The sequence below is a fragment of the Actinia tenebrosa genome, unplaced genomic scaffold (assembly GCF_029948245.1).
Source record: "Actinia tenebrosa isolate PJP-AT-01 unplaced genomic scaffold, QUT_ActTen_1.0 PGA_scaffold13__45_contigs__length_12533684, whole genome shotgun sequence".
NCBI classification, from domain to species: domain Eukaryota; kingdom Metazoa; phylum Cnidaria; class Anthozoa; order Actiniaria; family Actiniidae; genus Actinia; species Actinia tenebrosa.
In genome coordinates this window covers 11,891,950-11,911,563 of record NW_028292573.1, presented here as the reverse complement: position 1 = coordinate 11,911,563, position 19,614 = coordinate 11,891,950, and the positions used below count along the sequence as shown (strand labels likewise).

At 39.0% G+C, this 19,614-nt stretch overlaps 1 protein-coding gene across 1 annotated transcript in view; it reads right to left on the bottom strand.

Moving 5' to 3' along the window:
* Window positions 1-19,614, bottom strand: part of LOC116290138 (uncharacterized) — a 34,700-nt gene that overhangs the window by 9,452 nt on the left and 5,634 nt on the right. The window contains exon 5 of the mRNA XM_031697133.2: window positions 2,360-16,429. Coding sequence (XP_031552993.1) covers window positions 2,360-16,393 — 14,034 coding nt within the window. The 5' untranslated portion in view covers window positions 16,394-16,429. The remainder of the gene's footprint in view (window positions 1-2,359; window positions 16,430-19,614) is intronic.

Below are 19,614 nucleotides of genomic sequence, written 5' to 3'. Positions count from 1 at the left end.
TTACTCTTTACTCTATTCACAAACCGAGATGTTTATTATTAACACAATTCAATTGATGTCTGAGTTCCAAATCGACCATTTCAAACTAAGCTTAACATCTTTGTGAGATGAAAAACGTAATCAGTGTCTGCATAACTATTTACTCTAAATAAGGTGTGGTCAATGAGTGCGCTTCAGCTGGAGTGAAATGTCCTGTCAAACTAGCTGTGAACGAGTGCGATAGTCGCGCAGGAAATGAAAATAAATGAATAGTTATTGAATATAGTCCAAGATGTTTAAACTGAAACACGAAACTGATAAACAATGAAATATCGAAGGCCTTGGTCAAGCGCTGTCTATAAACAGCTTTCTTTGTCGGAGTTAAACATTTTTGTCTGCATATAAATTTATTTTCTCTGAGGCAAGAAAAAATAATAAATTGTACTCAAGTTACTAAGAATCTATTCGCTTAGGCATCTGGATAAGTTCCCGAATTGAGCTCAAAAGACATCTAAATCTGGAGTTTGTTTTGCTCAACATTACAGGTGATTCGTGGTTTTATGCACAAAGCTTTTGTTTCCGTAGTCATACTATTCAAAGTGTACACAATTGCGTCGTAGTGTTTACAAAAGCTTTCTATTCTATTGGGTCAAACGGTCCAATTAAATAGGCCCCTCGCTATGCTTTGTGGGAGAAAAGAAAAAGTGCTTATATTAATTAAAGTACAACAAAGGTGTTTTTGAAACTCAAACAGAATTTTTGAAACAGTATTTGCAGAAGGTAAAAAAACCCGGGTGCTTATTCGTTTGGAATTGAAAGAAATCTCATGCGTTAGCGATAAATCAATTATATCTTGAAAACCAAAAACATTGCTGTTAAAAAACTGTTAACGCAAATAAACGCAACAAAAGTATTGAAGAATAAGATGAAAACGCCGCCTAAAAACCAAATACTAAAAATACTATAATAAAAGAAAATCTTAACAAACTCCACTCACATGTCATTGTGATGTTCAGTTTAGGATCCAAACCCAATACCCTCAGAGCCGCGAGAGGCGAATGTATTACCGCTACGCATGCGCAACCCTTGATTCGACGTGGCCTAAAAAACCCCTTAAAAGTCCATACTTTCAAATTACTGAAAGGTTAAATATAACACGCTTTATTTAAGACTTCTTTACAGGGTATAAATACAGTATAATTAGTTTAATTACAGTATAATACACTATTTTCAATTATGCATATTAACTATAAATCTAACAATTAATATCAAATACTTAATTGAATATTAATTAATAAATATTTGTATAAGGAAGTTTCATAGAAATATTTTGATGTAAGTTGAGATTTTAAAATCAAATGGTATACAAAAACCAAACGTGCACAGCTCCGCTTCGGGATGTTTTTAACGGCTGATCTTAACATAAGAATTTCTACTTCAGCGGTAAAAACTTTTAAAAAAGTCTATGAATTCAATTTTCTGTTAGACAATGAAAGAAGAACTGCCTAACGATGATAGGGTTTTTGAGGCCGCACCAATTAGCGACACCTAGTAAGTTTATGGCGGAACTGGAAAAGATATACATTGCCTGCGGAATAATCCTTCCTGCTCAGGATTTTCTAGAAAATGTCAAGTTGAAATAGCATCTCTAACATAGAAGATTGATATTTGTTTCTCAGTAACCACCTTGACGCAAAATCCTCAAAATCACCCTTTCATGTAGAATAAAGGAAGCGTGAACCGAATAAATTACTTACTACATGTACAAAACTAATTTACAGTGGATTTAAATTATGAAATTCATTGAATTTGCCTACAGCTATGTGGTCTTATTGGTCGATCTAATATTATTGGCAATCTTACTACTTAATCTATAAACATATAAAAGCTATAAAAGCTCCTAAAGTCTTACTATATATTGCGTAATAATTACATAACTTTATCCTCAATAAAAATCCCCGGCAATATCCTTATCAAATATTAATAAAAATCCGCAATGATAGGAATTCTAGCAACGAACTCGTCAGGAATGTCTCAATCATATTATCAAAATACTTTAAGATACTCTAAGTGAATTTTCTTGTTTATAAATAATATAACGTCGAGGACGGTAAAACGATGTTGTACGTTGGATGGTTTCTATACGCATGCGCATTCCTTTGTACACAGCCTCACTCACCCCTCCCCTCGACTTCCAGCTAATTAGCTTATGCGCAATCCTTCCATCCAATGCTTAATGGCTTGGATCATAATATAGTGCTATGTCGCGGCCATTTTCTTGCGTATCTATCTAAAATTAATTCTATAAAATCCTAATGAAATCTGCGGTGCATCGCCGACAAGCACCAGTATAAATCCGTTAAAAACTCATACACGATTAGTATTTCCATCTTCTCCTTGGTGAGCTTTCGATATCAGTGACTTCATACTCGCCATCTTCATCTTCTTCCAGCGTGACAGCTATGGGTACATAGGTTTGGACACTTGGTACTTTGATGGTCGTCACGGCTCGTGGGGATTCAATTTCTTTACCTTCCACCTCGATCTCTAGTTTGCTCGTCTCCAGTGGTTCAGCTATTATAAACTCTTTAGGTTGGAATGGTGTATCTTTTGCTTTACCGTACCTTCTGCCACCATAACCCTGTGGTTCAGAGTGGGATGTTTTACTACTATACGGGGGCTCAGGAGTTGCCTCATAAGCAATGGCTTCTATTACATCTTCGTAGTCATTGGATGGACTATTGAAGTCCATGACTCTCGTCTTTCTGTCATAACTACGTGGTATCACATTGTTGTTCGTGTCTCTCTTAATCTCATAATCACTCGGTTGTACACTGACGTTAATGACCCTCGCTTCGTAATCACGTGATTCAGTGTACACGCAGCCATCGAGTCTTGTTGTCTCATAGTCACGTGGCTGTACATCAATATCCATAACAGTGGTTTGCCTAGCACGAGGTTGTATGTCCAAGGTAAGAGACGTGGTTTTTCTCACCTCTTCCACTTCCATATAATCTCTCTTCTCAGTCACTTCAACTAAGCTACACCTCTCTTTCAATTCCTTATACGCCGTATGGCTAAGCACCAAGTCATTCTGCAGACTTTCAATTTCGTTCTCCAAGCTTTCAACCCTATGTTCCAGTCTGTGAATCTCAGATATCTTCAGTCGTAGCTCTGATGTGCTAGCGTGCTGCAGCTCCTTCTGCGCGTTTTCGTATTGTTCTTTCTGTATTTGTACATTTGTTGACTCTTTCTCGATTATCTGCATATTCTCACGGACAACCCTCAACTCGTACTCATACTTGTGCTTTTCTTGTACAGCCTTAGTCTTCTCCGTTTCCAACAACTTTATGTCCTTGTCTTTACTACGAAGCTTTGACTTACAATCCTCAAGTTCGTATTGCAGTGTTTGTTTAGTTTTGGTGAAGTCATCCTGCTCTGATCTGAATCTCCGCTGTTCTTGGTCCAGTTGCGAGTACTTGTCTTTCAATACTGATAGTTCTTCGTCTTTACTACGAAGCTTTGACTTACAACTCTCAAGTTCGTATTCCAGTGTTTGTTTAGTTCTGGTAAAGTCATCCTGCTCTGATCTGAATCTCCGCTGTTCTTGGTCCAGTTGCGAGTACTTGTCTTTCAACACTGATAGTTCTTCGTCTTTACTTCGAAGCTTTGACTTACAACTCTCAAGTTCGTATTGCAGTGTTTGCTTAGTTTTGGTGAAGTCATCCTGCTCTGATCTGAATCTCCACTGTTCTTGGTCCAGTTGCGAGTACTTGTCTTTCAATACTGATAGTTCTTCGTCTTTACTTCGAAGCTTTGACTTACAACTCTCAAGTTCGTATTCCAGTGTTTGTTTAGTTCTGGTAAAGTCATCCTGCTCTGATCTGAATCTCCACTGTTCTTGGACCAGTTGCGAGTACTTGTCTTTCAATACTGATAGTTCCAGGACACAATCATCCTTTTCACGACGAAGCCTTTGATTTTCTTCATTGATCTGGTTGTTTTTCTCAGTCATCATATCAAGCTCGTTCTTTAGAGACCTATACTTCTCATTCCTGGCCTGGTTATCATCCTTTGCAGTACTGATATCGTCCAAAAGTCTCTGTTTCTCGCGCTCCATTTTTTGTTTTTCATTTTCTTTTTCTCTCAACAAACGATTAATTCGTTCAATTTCTCTATTAGCGTTCCTCAGCTCTTCTTCAAGACGTCGGTTCTCTCTCTTAGCCTCGCTGTTTTCTCTCCTTGCCTCCTTCGCATCCGCCTTCAATTTCTCACGCTCTTCTTCCCATAGGCTTGTCTCTTCCTCAACGTCATCCATCTTGTTTCTGAAATATTCCACTTCCCCTTTAGCTAGTATTAGCTGTTCGTCAAGTTCTGTTTTCTCTAGTAAGAGATTATCCATTTCGAGTCTTAGTTTGTCAATTTCATCGTCGTACTGTTTACTTTCCCATTCTCGCGTCAGTTCTTCTAGTTTCAGATTTTTTTCTTCGAGTTCTTCAGTCAGACTTTGGATTCTGTTGTCAGCGTAGTCGGCTTTCCTTCTGAGTGTACGCTCCTCTTCCTGACTCTCGTAATACATGGATTCCATCTTGGAGTATTTGCGCTGTATTTCGATAATTTCATTCTGCAAAACTGTCTCTTTCTCTTCCCTTCTCTCGTAGCTCTTCTCGGATTCTGTTATTCTCTTCCTCAACGTCGTCAATTCATTCTCCAGAGATCTCTTCTCAGTTTGCACAGTTCTGTTCTTAGTACTTAATTCCATGAGTTCATTTTTCAGTTTAGTTTTTTCACTATCACTGACTTTGTACAAACGCTCAAACTTTTCAACTTCTTGTTTGAGTTTTCTAATTTCAAAATCGTTTTCATTCTTCGATTCCTTCTTGAGAGCTTCGTTCTGTCGTTTCAGTCCCTGAAGCAGTAGCTCGGTTTCGGAGAGCCTCTTTTGGGCAACTTGTAGCTCATGATGTAGCAATCCATTATTACTTTCAACGTCATTTTTGTCGTCCTTTATCTTGCACAAGTAATTGTGTGTCGAAATAGATTCATTTCGTATCCTTTCGTTCTCTTTCTCACTTGCTTCTAACTTCTCTTCAAGCTGGCTTATCTGATTCGTTAGGTTGTCGAAATCATTCTTGAACTTCTCATTCTCAAGTGTAGTATCTTCATTGATCTTGTCTTTGTTCAGATTTTCGTTCTTCAAAGTCTCGACCTCGTAAACTAGAGATGACTTTTGTTTTCTTAACTCTTCGATTTGTTCTGTCTTTTCCGTCAGTCCTCTTCTAAATTGCTCACATTGCATGTCTAGTTCTTGAACCTTTCGTCTCATGTTGTTCACGTCATCTCGATCAGCATCTTTTGCGTTCTTTAGTTCCTCCAGATACGAAGAAAGGCTATCTCTTTCTTTATTTGCGCCATCAAGCTCAAATTCCAGTGTCGAAATCCTAGATCTCAGCGCTGCAGTTTCATTAGGTTTGTCTTTGGTGTCAGCGTTGCCTGTTTTATCTGTATTGTCAATACCATCTCCTAGCATCACCGCTTCAACAGGTGCAGAAATAAAATCTTGGGATTGGACCAATTTTCCTTGAAGGCTTCGTATTTTTTCGTTAGCGTCTTCGAGCTGTGATTCCAAGTCGTGGATTTTTCGTTGGGCATCAAGTACTTCGTTGCGCAGATCAGAATTCTCCTTCTCTGAATTTGCGAACTCGGAACGAAGGTTATCAAGAATTTCGCGTGAAGACTGCAGCTCGTATTCCATCGTTGAGGCCTTCTTGTGGTTCTCAAGGTTCTCACTCTCAAGCTCTTCCTCTCTTGCTTTGCTTCGAGCCACCGTTGCATCAAGAAACTTCACCTTGTCTTCAGCAAACGAAAGGTCTTTTTGCAGATCATTCATTTTTGCCTGGCTGAACTCGTAGTCAGCTTCTAGTTGTGCATGTCTTCGTTCCAACTCGTTAGTCTTTTCTTGATATTTTTCTTTCTCAGAATTAACGTCCTTGCTCGATTGCTCCAAATTCTCCAGCTTTTTTTTAACATATTCTAACTCATAAGTTACCTTGGTGTTTTCAGCGCGTAGATTTTGATTCTTATCACGACAATCATCCACCTCTTCTAAAGTCGAACTAAGTTGATCTTCAAGCTGGCCCTTTTCTATGGTAAGATCTTCATAAGCTGTTTTCAAGGATTCCAGTTCTTCAGTCAATGTTTCTAATACATTCCTCAAATTATCTTTTTCTTCTGTCACAGTGTTGAGCTGAGCAACGACTTCATTATTTTCCGTTGCTTCTACCAACTCCGCGTTCAATGTTTCTTTTTCCTGTTGCATCGTATCTAAAAGGTACTTCGATTCTTTGTAATTTGTCTCAGCAACCGTCTTTTCTTCCAGTAACTGTTCGTTTTGGTTTTTCAGCGTCTCATTAAGAGATTTCAGATCATTAACTTGTTGTTGAATGTCACTGAAATCAGACTTCAAGTCATCATTTAACCTCTTCATTTCCTCTAGGTCCAGCTTGGTGGTCGTGAGAGCATTTCTGGTGTCTTTGAAGTCATTCTCAATGACCGACTTTTCTACTTCAAATGCATCAATTAACAGTTGTTTTTCATTGCTTTCTGTTTTGTAAATTTCGACGTCGTGCTTCAGTGTCACAAGCTGTCTTTGACTCTGGGTGCTATCAAGCTTAAGGTTTTCTAGCTTGCTTTTTGTGTCTTCAAGCTGGCTCTCTAGATTTGTTTTTTCCTTCAGGGCCTTCTGCAAGTCACTTTGTAAAGTGATACATTTGCTCTTGGCATTGTTAAGATCCTGTTGTTGCTGGGTCTTTAGTGCGTGAGAGGCATTCAAAGCCATTTCAAACTCGGTAGCCTTCTTGGTTGCGTCCAACAGTTCCTTTTGCAATCGAGGTTGTTTTTCTTGCAGACTTGTCAAAGCTTGCTCAAGGTCTGCAGCATTTTGTTCAACCTTTATCAACTCATCAGAGAGGCGCTTGTTCTTTTCTTTATTTGTCTCATCGAAGGCTTCTAGTCTGACCACCTTGTTGCGTGCTGCTGTTAATTCTTGATCCAGACTTGACACCTTCTTCGAAGTGTCCAGCATATCATTCTGCTGATTTTTAACTCTTTCATTTAAGCACGCTACACTCTGTTCCAGATCTGTTGTTTTTCTTTCCAGCCCATTTATTTTGGTTTGCATCAAGTTCTTGGTTCTAAAGCATTCACTATGCTCCAGCTCAAGTTTGATGTATTTCTTTTCCAGCTCCTTGTTATTTCTGTCTTTGGTATCATATTGCTTCTTTAGGTCCTCATGTGAAGACTGAAGACTTGAGAGCTCGTTCTTGATGTCCAACAAGTCACCATTAGTGTTTTTCTTCTCTTTATTAAGTTTATCCATGTTGTTCTGAAGATCATTTAATTGACGTTGCTGTTGTTGGTTCTCCGTCTCGAGTCTTGCCTTGTCCCGTTGCAAGCTATCGCAAGCCGCCTGCAGCTCATTCTTCTCACTTTTCAGATCATTATAATTTCTCTTAAGATTGTCTTTTTCTTTAGAAAGGCTTTCATTCCTTGATTGAACATGGGATATTTGTTGATTGGCAAAAGCAAGTTCTTGTCGCAGATTATTGCTTTCATTTAGGGATTCTTGATAACTTGCTTTGATTTCTCCAACCTTTTCTCTGCAGCTCATGATATCCTGCTTCAAGATTCTACCTTCTTCTAGACACATCTTGTAAGTTTGCTCCAAGTCAGACAATCTTTGATCCTTTTCATCCAACTCTGAATGAGCCCTTGACAGTTTCCCCTCTACATCAGCTAGTTTACCCTCTTCGTCCTCGTACAATTTGTTCGTGTTTTCGAGTTCTTTTTCCATTTCCTCGTTTTGAAGTTGAACGGTCGCCAAAAGCTCCTCTGTTCTTTCAAGATCACGTTTCAACCTTGTAAATTCTGAGTTCTTCTCAGCTAACTCACGCTCCAAGCGATTCACCTCGTCTCTGCTATGAGAAGCTTTTGCTTTCAGGTCTTGTTTCTCATTCTTTACATCTGCTAGCTCTTTCACAGTTCTTTTTAATTCGTCTTCAAGTCGGTTCAATTTTGCTTGTCCCTCTATAAGCTCTTTCTGAATTTCTTCGTTTTCTTGTTTGGTCGTTTCGTGTCGAAGTTCAAAGTCAGCGCATTGCTTCATGGAATCAAACAGATCTTTCTCCATTGCCTCTTTTGCTTTCTTTAGTGTTTCCAGACTTAATTGCGCATTCGTAAGTTGACTCTGAACATCCCAGACCGTGTTCTCAAGGTTATCTTTCTCGTCTGTTAACGATTCTATGATTTCTTTTTTACTCTCAAGCTCTTTCATCTGGGAATCATTTTGGACTTCAAGTTCTTTCACTTTACGCTCCATTGGTAACACTTCATTGTCGTACTTGTTTGCCTTGACTGAAACTTCTTCGTAACGTTTTTCAATCCCTAGCTTATCTTTTTCCAGTTTCTCGACATGCGTTTCAAGCTTGAACATCTTATTTTTACTTTCAGTAATTTCGCACCTCAAATTCTCAAGCTCAGTAGCGTCTTCATCATGACTTCGACGCGTGGAATCAAACTCCATTCGAACAATTTCCAGCTCTTTCTCTGTTTCGGTATTCTTATCCAACAAGAACTGATAACTCGTCTCAAGCTTTGTTAACTGTGCTTTGATGATAACTTGTTCTTGTCTAAGTGTCATTTCTTTCTCTTGACTTTCGAGTAGTTTGTCTTCAGTTTTCAAGATACGTTCATGCAATGACGTAATCTCCTCTTCGTACCTCTTCCCAGATGCCTTGCTCATTTCATAGGTACTTTCTAGCTCAGTAAGTTTGTTCAAAGCAGAATTGAGCGCATTTTCAAGTTCCTCTCTCTTAGCCCTCAGGGACTCAAGCTCTTGGTCTTTTCTTTTTAGAGCCAGTTTCATTTCATTGACGTCACTTTGCAAGATTTCTCTCGTTTCTTTTAATTGTGATATCGTTGCATCACGATCTTCGAGTGCTTCTTGTAAAATTTCGCACTGTCCTTCAGCTTCGGTAACATTCCTCTGCAATGCAACAACTTCGTTCTTGAAGTTCATCGCTGTCGTTCTGTACTCTTCTAGACCTTGGTTCAGCCTTTCTTTCTCAAACAGGCAGTCCTCCAGTTGTATTTTAAGGGATTGAAGTTCATTTTCGTGTACTTTCAACTCATCCATGACCTTTTCCTTTAAATGCTTTTCTTTCTCCAGCTTATTTTCAAGCTCTGATATCTTTTTGCTCAGGGTTAATTTCTCACGTTGAACGGCGCTTTGTTCTTGTTGAAGTCTCTCGCACTCCTCCTTACTGATAGAAAGGGTTTGTTTCATCGCTTCAAGCTGCCCTTCAAGGAAACTCTTTCGAGACTTCAGCTGTTTGAACTTCTCATCCTTGTCTTCGAGATCCTTCTTTGTAGATTCAAGATGAATCTTAAGATCCATAATGGCTTTTTCAAGCTCGTTGATGGTGCTTTTGCCGCTATCATTTTCTGATGTAGCCAGCTGCAGCTCCTCTTTAGTGGTATTCTTCTCACTAATTTCATATTCCAATCGAAGCTCCAAATCTGCAATTTTGTTCTTTGTAATAACAACTTCTTGCCTTAAACTTTTTCTCTCCAAATCACACTTCTCGTACGTCGCTTCTAGTTCCACTATCTTCCTTTCTAGGACTGTAACCTCTTTTCTCGTGTGGGTCTGCTGCTGAACAAATACCTCATGTTCAGTATCTAGCTCATTCATCTTGAAGGTACAATTTCGTAACTCCTCTCTAAGTTCAGTCTCAGCTTGATAAGATTTCTTGTACTTTTTCTCAAGCTCATTGCATTTAGTTTCTTTTAGTTTCAGCTGGGAAGTCAAAGAGTGGTGCTCCTTTTCTAGACTCATTACAGTTTCTTCTAGATTTGTTATAGTAAGTTTGGACGTCTTGACTTTGTCCAAGAGCTCGTATTTTTTCGTGTCGGTGTCCTTGAAGGTTTCTCGTGCTTCCATAACTTCTTCTTTGAGACTGGACAATTCTGTTTCAAACTTGATGTTGGTTTCACGCAGCGTCGCAATAATTTCTTCTCTCTTTTGAACATCTCTTGCGAGTTTCTCTGAGGTATTCTTATAGTCTTCCAGTAGCTTTTGAGCACGGGTCTTATCTTCAGTCTCCTTTACCAGCTTGATCAAAGCATCATCTAAGTCAGTCTTCAGTTGGCTGCGGTCTCTTTGTAGCGCCCTTATCTCGGTCTCCACAACCGTTTGGTCTCTAACTTTGAAAGTCGTCTGCTCTTCGAGCTTGGTATGGATTTCTGTAAGCTCAACAACCTGTTGTTTGAAATCTTCGATTCTTGATTCATATTCAAAAATCTTGTTCTCCTGTTCCGTTTTCTCGTTCTTTAAAGCGTCGCAGGACAACTGCAGATTCATTTTTTCTTTCTTTAAAACTTCCATTTCTTTTTCCATATCGCTGATCGTTTCCTGATGCTCTTCGATCAATTTGGTCTTCTTCTCGATGGCCCTTTTAAGAGACTCGGCCATTCCTTGCTGTTCCAAAAGCTGGCTACCAGTTTTCAATCCCTCTTCTTTCAACTGGATGATCCTGTCTTTAGATATATCAAGCTGGTCTTTGATTTCTCTCTTTTGTCTCGTTAACGTCTCGACTGTTGCCTCTAACTTGGAAACTTGGTTTCTTACTTCAATTATTTCGTCTTCCAGAAGTTCTTTATGCTGTCGTAGGTTCGCGTTGTCGTCATCAAGATTATCCAGTTTTCTTTCAAGATCAAATGATTGCTGCTCTTGTGACTTTTGGTCAGTGTTTGTCCTGTCTTGCTGCAGAGCAAGTGCAACGTTTCTCTCTTCGGCATCTCTGAGGTCACTTCTTGCTTCTTCAAGTTCATCCGATACAGTTTGGTAGTCAGCTTCTAGGCTGTCCGCTCTTCTCTTAGCCGCAGCAAGTTCAGTTTCAAGCTTGGAAATGTTATCTTTACATACTTGCAACTCCTTTTCTACGTTCTCCAACTTTTCTTCTGTTCTCTTGGCACTTGTCTCTAAGGTGGCTAGTTTCTTGCGAGTACTCTGCATATCTGTCTCAAGTTGTTCTTTCTTCTTCTGGGTTGCTTCATGAAGAGGTTTCAACTTGATAAGTTCCTCAGTAGTGTCTCGTATTTTTTCTTGGAGGCGTTTCTTATCACTCTCAAGATCGTGATGGTTTTGCTTCAATGAGTCAAGCTGGGCGTTTAAGAACTCGTTCTCTGAACTCAGTGCTGCAATCTTAGTCTTACATTCTTCCACAACATTCTCTTGCAGTTTATAAGTACCGGTCACATTTGAACAAGACGTTTCATATTCTTGTGCCCGCGCTTTAATGATACGTAATTCCTCGACAATTTTTCTGTTAGAGTTTTCAGTTTCTTGTGCTTTTGTTTCAAATATCTCTTTCTCCTTCTTGGTTTGTTCGAGGAGCATGATAAGCTTCATCTCCTTTTGCTCCAATACTGAAACCTGTCTCTGCGCATCCAGCTTTTCCTGTTCACAAATGTGGTAGCTTGCTTGGAGTTCAGAAATCTGCTTGTAGAACAACTGAACCTCTTCCTCGAGGCGTATCTTTTCTTCTTCACTGATGTGAAGAGCAACATCAAGTTCTTGTATCTTCTGCTGTGTATGCAGCAGTTCTTCTTGCAAGGCTTGTTTATCAAGTTCAATCAGCTCGTTTTGCGTCTGTTGCTGATGAAGAGCATCATCGGTTTGACTCAAAGTAGACTCCAGAATCGAGCATTTGTGTCTGAGATCTTCTAAGGTACTTTCTTTGGTGCCCGTATTTTTCTTTAGATTGTCCAGATTGCGTTGGTAGTTAGATAATTCTCTCTGTAAAGAGGAAAGGTCGTCTTTGGTTTTCGCAAGCTTGGCTTTCGACTCATCAAGCTGCTCCTTGTACTGCGTCTTTTGTTTCTGCGCGTTACTAAGCTGCTGTTCGAGCTTTGAAACTCGGCCCTTTGTGGAATCCAACTCCCTTTCTAAATCATCATATTCCTCTTCGTTCTTTTGCAAAGAAGTTTTGAGTTCTGCGATCTTCCTCTCTGCATGCTGCAGCTGTTGTTTCAAGTCATCTTTTTCTCGTTCACTGAAGTCAAACGATGACTCCAACTCCGTCATACTCTGTTGAGTCACTTCAAGTTGGTACTCAAGATCTTCAAAGTTGCCAGAATGGTGTCCATAAACTGCTTCATGCTCAGTGACGCTGCTTCTTAAAGCAAACACTTCTTCTTCCAGCTCGGTTATAGTCTTCCTCGCATTATTAAGGTGTGCCTCTAATTCTTTTATCCTGCCTTGTGCTTTGCCATAGGAAGTTTCTATCTCGTTTAACTTGCATGTCACACCATGAAGCTCTCTTTGAGTGTCTTCTTTCTCGCGTTTTAATTGGTCAAAGCTGTGCTCAAGTTCAGCCAATCGTTCTTTAGCGTTGGTCAGGTCGTTCTCGAGATCATCCTTGCGTTGCTTTGATGCACCATCCTTCATCTCAGTAGCTGCAAGTTGGTTCTTTAGAAGTTCAATTTTTCGCTCTAGAGACTGTTTCTCCGCTTCCAGCTTTTCGAGTCCGTGAGTCTTTGACATCAATTCATTGCGGTAGATATCACACCTCTTTTGATGCTCAATAAATTCTTTCTGCAATGAACAGTAATCAACTTTGTTTCTTTTTAGTTCGGTTTTGACATCCTCGAGTTGATCCCTGAGGGAATCCCTCTGCTTCACGATGTTCTGTACCTGGGATTCCAGCTTTATTATCTTCATTTGACTCGAATGGACCTCTTGATCAAATTTCTTTTGATTATAATTGAAGTCTCCCTCCACATTATTGAATCTTTGCTCAGCAGTTTTCAGTTCTCTCAGCATATTTTCTTGTTCTTCTTGTAGAATCTTGTACGCATTTTCCCATTCATTTATCTTTTCTTGTGCAGACTGCAGCTCTTGCTCAACATTTGTTTTCTCTTCCTTATAAGTCTGGACAGCGGAACAAGATGCCGTGAGTTCTATTTTAATGATTTCGAGTTCTCTCGTCACTGTATTCTTTTCAGACTGAAGTTTCTCGATGAGGTTTGAATTGGAGCGGACACCTTTTTGCTGCGCTTCTGAATCCCTCTGTCGTTCATCTAGGAGCTCTCTTAGTTTATATGCTTCGTCTATATTTATTTTCAAGTTCTCACGCGTTTCTTCTAACTGCTGCTGAAGCTGTGTCTTCTGTCTTTGGAGATTTTCAACCTGGTTCTCCAGTTTGAAGATTTTCTGTCTGTCAACTTCTTTTGCAGTTTCATTCTCATTCTTTGTAATTCTGTAAAGGCTTTCTAGTTCGAATAGTTTCTTTCTTGCATCTAGAATCTCTTTCGAGAGCTCCTCTTTCATTTCTTCAGACGATTCAAAGGCACTCTGGATCTTTACCTTGTTGTCATTGTGTTCTTTAAGCTCGTACTCCAACTTAGAGATGTAATCTTTATTTATTGCCGTCTCTCGCTGTAATTTATGCTCCCGTTCCTTCAGCTTCTCGAAGCTCTTTTCTAACTCTTTATTCCTGCTTTGTATCGAAAGCAACTCTTTCTGTAACTGCATATTTTTCTGCCTCAGTGATTCGCGGTCGTTGTCATAGTCATGCGCCTTTTGACGAAGTTCTGAGAGATCAGCTTTTAAGATGGCCAACTCGCGATGTTTGCGATCCTCCCTGGGACTTGCAGCCAGTGTTGTCCTGTTCACGTCATCAAGTTCTGTTCTAAGGCCAATGCTTTCTTTTTTTAGCTGTTCAATTAAGTGTACTTTGACCTTAAGGTCTTTGGTCAAGTAAGAAATTTGTCTATTTTTTTCATCCAATTGCCTTTCCACCAGCCTGTGATCTTGTTTGTTTCCTTGACTTTCTCTTAACCGATTGTTCAGATCTTCTTCTGTCCTTTTTGCGCAGCTCAACTGACTCTCGAGGTGATCCACACGTGCTTTTAGGGATATAACTTCACTGTTATTGGCCGCATTTCGATCGCATTTAACATTGGTTTTGTTTGCTTCATAGCTGGAGATGGTGCGCTGCAATTCAATCATTTCTTGCTGCAGCCTTTCTTTATCCTGTTGGATTTTCTCACACATGTCTTTCCATTGAGTATTATTCTCTTTCATCACGACCAACTCGTGTTGAAGCTTTTCTCTCTCACTGCGCAAGCGCGTGACGCTATCTTCAGCTTCCGACGCTCTCTGTTTCTTACTCGTCAGCTCATAAACAATCTTTTCCTTCTCTCTTTGGCACGCTCTAAGGTCACTGTTAATGATTTCAAAGTCGTGTTTTAATTTCTGGACCTCTTGTTCTAGGTTGACCTTTTCATTTCTTAGCTCATTAACCGTGCGTTCCTTACGGTCGACTTCAGAATAAAGTGAATCGTACTTTTGTTGATACTCCTGCCAGTAGGTCTCCATTTTTCTGCTATCTCCCGATGATTGCCAAAGCCTGCTATTAGCGTCTTCTAGTCTAGCAGAAATATCTCCCTTTTCTTTGGTGACGCGCTGTAACTGTTGCTCCGTATTGCTTAGTGTGTTCTTGATGCTACTCAGCTCGCGTTGGATCTCACTTTTTTCTTGTTTGATTCTTTCTAACTTTGCTTCGGCTTCACTGACTTTCTTGTGTGAAAGAAGAACTTCCTCTTGCATCTGTAGCTGCTGCTGTTGGCTGCTGTCAAACGCACTTTTCAGATGGGAATTTTTCATGGTCGCAGGCATGAGTTGTTGCTGCAGTTGTATCTTTTCCTTTTGGCAGCTTTCATACATAGCTTCCAGTTTGGAACACTTGTTTCGCAGCACTAAAATCTCGTTTTCCAACCCCATATGTCTTTGCTGATTGGACGCATCACTTGACTTTAACTTTGAAAACGTTTGTTGGTAGTTCTTTACTTCTCTTTGTAGTGCATCTTTGGTCTGACAGCATTGTTGGTAAGCCGATTCTAACTCACTTATCCGTCTTTCAGCACTGACCAAACTTCGACTTAGGTTTTCTCTTTCTCTATCGAAGCCAGACTCCAAATTTCTTGTGTTCATTAGTTGGCCTTTCATTTTCTCTAGCTCTTCTTCGCTCCATACAAGTCTTTCACGAAGCTGCGCGATCAAACTATCCTTTGCTTTATTCTCTTTGGCGTACGTCTCCGCCTGGAATGACTGATCACGTAAGCTCATCTTCAGCTTCGAAAGCTCCTCTTTCTCCATCGCACTGGACGAACTAAACTGCTCTATCCTGGCCCGCATTAGCTCTCTCTGTCGCTTCTCATTCACCAAATCAGATTCCATTCTATCAATTTGATTTCTGGAGGACTTCAACTCATGTTCAAATGTACTTTTTTCCTGTTGATAACGCTGGTTTTGGTTTTGGCAGGAGACCAAGTCACGCTTTAGTGATTCTACTTCGCTCTCAAGTGACGCCTTTGCGGTCTTCAACCTTTGAATCAACGTATCCTTTGCCTCCATGTCTGTTTTGTGCAACTCTTGGTGTTTCTGATATTCTAATAACTGCCTCTGCATTGTCTTAAATTCTTGGATGAGCTGCTCCCTTTCTGTCTGAAGTTGGTATTTCTGCGATAAGACGGCTTTGCGTAACCTTTCCTCTACTTCTGTCATTTTGTTCCCCAAGTCCTGTATCGTCGATTCGTCCACTTTATGCGCTTCAGTCGCGCTTCTCCCGTAAGACCTATGCGAGTGATGTCCACTTCTAGAGTTCTTATATCCCCCGTTAGTATCCATGTTTCTTATCATTTCTTCGTAATGAGCCGCTGTCTGTATCAACTCCTGAAGGCTCTCCCTTTCTTTCCTCACCCCTTCCATCCTTACTTCCAGTTCTTCTCTTGACCTTGGAGTATCAGAACTCGGGCTGCCGGTCGCACGAAACTCTGCCACTGCAGTTTGTGATATCTCTAATTGCTGGTCAAGCCATTCCTTGTCGATACTCATGGCGGACAAATCGGCCTCCACCGATTTGAGCCGGTCAAGGACACAACGTTTATCTCTTTGCGAGACCTCAAGCGATTCCTGCAGGTTACTGATTTCTTTTTGCACCTTGCGAATTGTCGCGTCCTTTGCCTCGATTGTCCCTCGTGCGCATGCGTAATTGTGGTGTAGCTGTTCAATGGTCTGTTGTGAGTTAACTAACTCTTGTTTCAATTGTTTGATAGCAATTCCCTTTCCATGTAAATCCCCTCGTAAATCCAAAATTTCTTGCTCAAGCCGGAAGCGTTCTCCTTCTCCAGGATTCACTTGAACATGGTTGTTAGCTCGTAACTCTTCTCTGAGTTGTTGGATTATAGATTTGTGGCTGTCAACCGCAGCCTTAAGCTCCATGTTCTCTATCTCCAATGAGGGCTGCCTCAGCTTATCACGATGCTTTCTTTCATCCATTCTTGAAGTCATATCCAGTGTCTTCTATCTCTTCATGTGCGCGAATTCCTTCATAGTAGAAAAAAAACAACTATCATTTATTTTAGCTTTTATAGGCAAGAGGAAAATTTATAAGTTTTCTGATAATTGAATTTTGCGGTTTTGCCACCAAAAGGAAAGCAACCCATGCCTGAATAGTTTGTTTAACATGTCCAACGATTTTTAGCTTTATTTTGATCTAATTTTATCCCACATTGACCATGACGCTAACATTGTTTACAAGCCAAGTTGATTCTTAGGCTTGGATGTTACTAGAAATAAAATATTTTAGGATATAAAATTTCACTGTCTGGACTTTGGATATTTTTCTTGCATAGTATCTTTGCTAATTTTAAAATCAGTTTATATAAATATGATAAAAAACAATAGTACAACTGAAATTTTATTTTCCTTTTTCCCCCTCCTTAGTTCCATCACTTGGTTATGATTCCTATCTTTTCCATTCCATTCTTTTACTCTCATTTTCTTTTCTTTTTCTCTTCTTCTTGTTTGATATCTTTTTTCTTTCTTTCTTTATTCCAATCGCTTCCTTTTCATTCCATTTTACTTTACTTTTCTTCAAATTCTACATTTTTTTCACTTTCCTTTTCAGTGTTTCTTTTATTTTATTTTATTTTTATTTTTTTCGTTTTCTTTATTAGATAAAATATTTTGTAAAATAAATAAAAAAGTAATTTTACAGTGATTGAAAAAATAACATCTTTTTAACTGGTGACTCTGTTATTTCTTTTAAACATAACATTTATAATTAATCAACCTGCTATGCGATTAGAAACATTTCACAGTTTCAAATAATCAATCAATCAAATAAAAGCACAAAAAGAATAAAAAAAAAAAATATTCATTTAGTTCATTTCGGTATCAAATTCTCTGAGTAATAGTCAATGGTCAGACAGCTCTTTTTTTTTAATGGTGGAATTGACGAGCAAGAGAATCAAGTTTATATTATACAACTTATTGTTATCAAAAAAATTTCCCCTCAGAAAAACCTCCATTTTCGACCACCTTGTTTTCAATTTCTTGTGAGAATCTTAACAAATTTTAGAAATTTGGACTGTTTTAAAGATTAAGAGAGAATTCTTTTCGTATTCAAGCAGTGAGCGCCAAAAACTATTTTCTTGTAGAAAGGCTGTTGTACAAGGCTAAAATCGTGTTATTCAGAAAGTTTAACTTGTTTGGAAGTGGAGATGACCGATGAAAGTGGAATCAAAATGTTAACCCAAAGCAAGAATGTTATTCGAAAATGAGGTTTATAGGCCTTCATTTGCTTATTTCCCATATATTTTCTATAAAAAAAGCCTGACAAAGCAACATTCTAACACAAATGCAACAAAACATCTTTGTACAATTGAAAATACCGCTTCAAACAGGCATTTTATCATAGTACATCAGTTTCTAACTGTTTAAAAAAGGTTTTGAGTGTTAACCCAAAATGAAAATTTGGATCAAAACTCATACGAAAGTTTTGTCATTATATTCATTATTGAAAACTCTTAACGTTTATGCCGGTTTGACTTGATAGGGAAAGTCCGCTGACACACTTTTTTACAACATTTCGTTGACCACTCTCTTTTCCAGTTTACAAAAATATGAGTTCTCAAATATATGCTAACAAGGCATTTCTTCTGGCTAGTAATAGTTAGAAAAACAAATACATTCATAACAATGAAGAAGTAAATCTATTACATCAAGGCTGTTAGGATTTTACCACACTACGATAGAACTAACCAGATTCTTTTTTAAGGTGTAATTACTCTTGACACGTTTGATTACAAAAACCATTAATAATAAACTGTAAGTAGTTTTGAATTGTATACGAAAGTGGACAATGAAAATTCAAATTTCTGAAGTAGAACCAATCAAGTTTTTTTCTGGGTACGAAGTAATTAGATTTCTTTTAAGAAATATTTATTTTTTTTGGTTTTAAAAGTCCTTACCTGCAGTGTGTTATCAGACTGAGCATTAGACGAGATGCTAGCGGCAATGTTGCTTTTAAGAATTTTCATAAATTTTCAACAAAAACAAATCAGGCCTCTTTTAAAGAGGGGTTTATAGAGCTCTCACAGAGATTCGTCTGAGTGATAAAATGTTTGATTTTCGTGGGGTTCGCGTGAGTTTCTATTAAACAAAAGTTTTGTGTGATTTAAGTTAGAATAGCTCACAACCTTATCTGGACCAATCAGAGTTGACTATTGATGTGGTATCATGTATATTTCACGCGTGTGGTGGGATGTTTTGATTTCGTGTTCGATTATACTGAAGTATGAACGTGGTGAATGGATCTTTACCTGAAGTGTTATAAATATTGTTGGTTCCCTCCTGTGTTTTGAGGGTTTTTCTCCGGGTTTTCAGGTTTTCCTTCCTCCGCAAAAACCAGCACACTAATTTCCAATCAGAGTTACACGTAGCCAGTAATTTTGAAAGGGTGGGGCATGTGCCCCCCTCTAAATATTTGGTAATAAATGGAATGAATAAAGATGTTTGTTTTTTTTTAAAATTTATTCTAGTTGCCCCCCCCCCCCTTCCTACCTCCCAATTCCTGGGTCCTCGCCACGCCCCTACACGTGCCCCGACTTAGATCAAAGTCAGAGCACGGCTAACTCACAGATCGAACCACGAAACGACCTCTGGGCTGATCACATAGTCAGAGCATAGCTAACTCACAGATCGAACCACGAAACAACCTCTGGGCTGATCACATAGTCAGAGCATGGCTAACTCACAGATCAAATGGGATCAAATTGGGATGACAGAAGGTAAAGAAAAAAAAAACACGTAAACGAGTAGTTCCTAGACCACTCACCGAAACAAAACGCTTTACTAATTTATACAATTTATCTAAAGATTCAGGCAATTGGCAGAAATTTTATAAAACTTCGCATGAGTTTAATTACATTAACTCGTTAAATCGGAACACACGCCTACACACAAAGCCTCTTTGGTGAATCTCGATTTCCTTATTAACAAAGAACTGAGAGAACTCCATGGCTAAAGCGAGACGGATGGAGACATGAAACAAAGAAACGACGCTTGGTAGAAAAATACTCTTTTTTCTCTTTTCTATAATAGTTTTGGCTTTTGTTAGGATGCTATTGTAACGTGCAAACACCTGTTCATGCCGTCTAAACAATAAATGTGAAATGAGGTTCCTATGATTCTCTTAGTTTTTCTGAAGGGAGGGGAGGGTGGGGAGG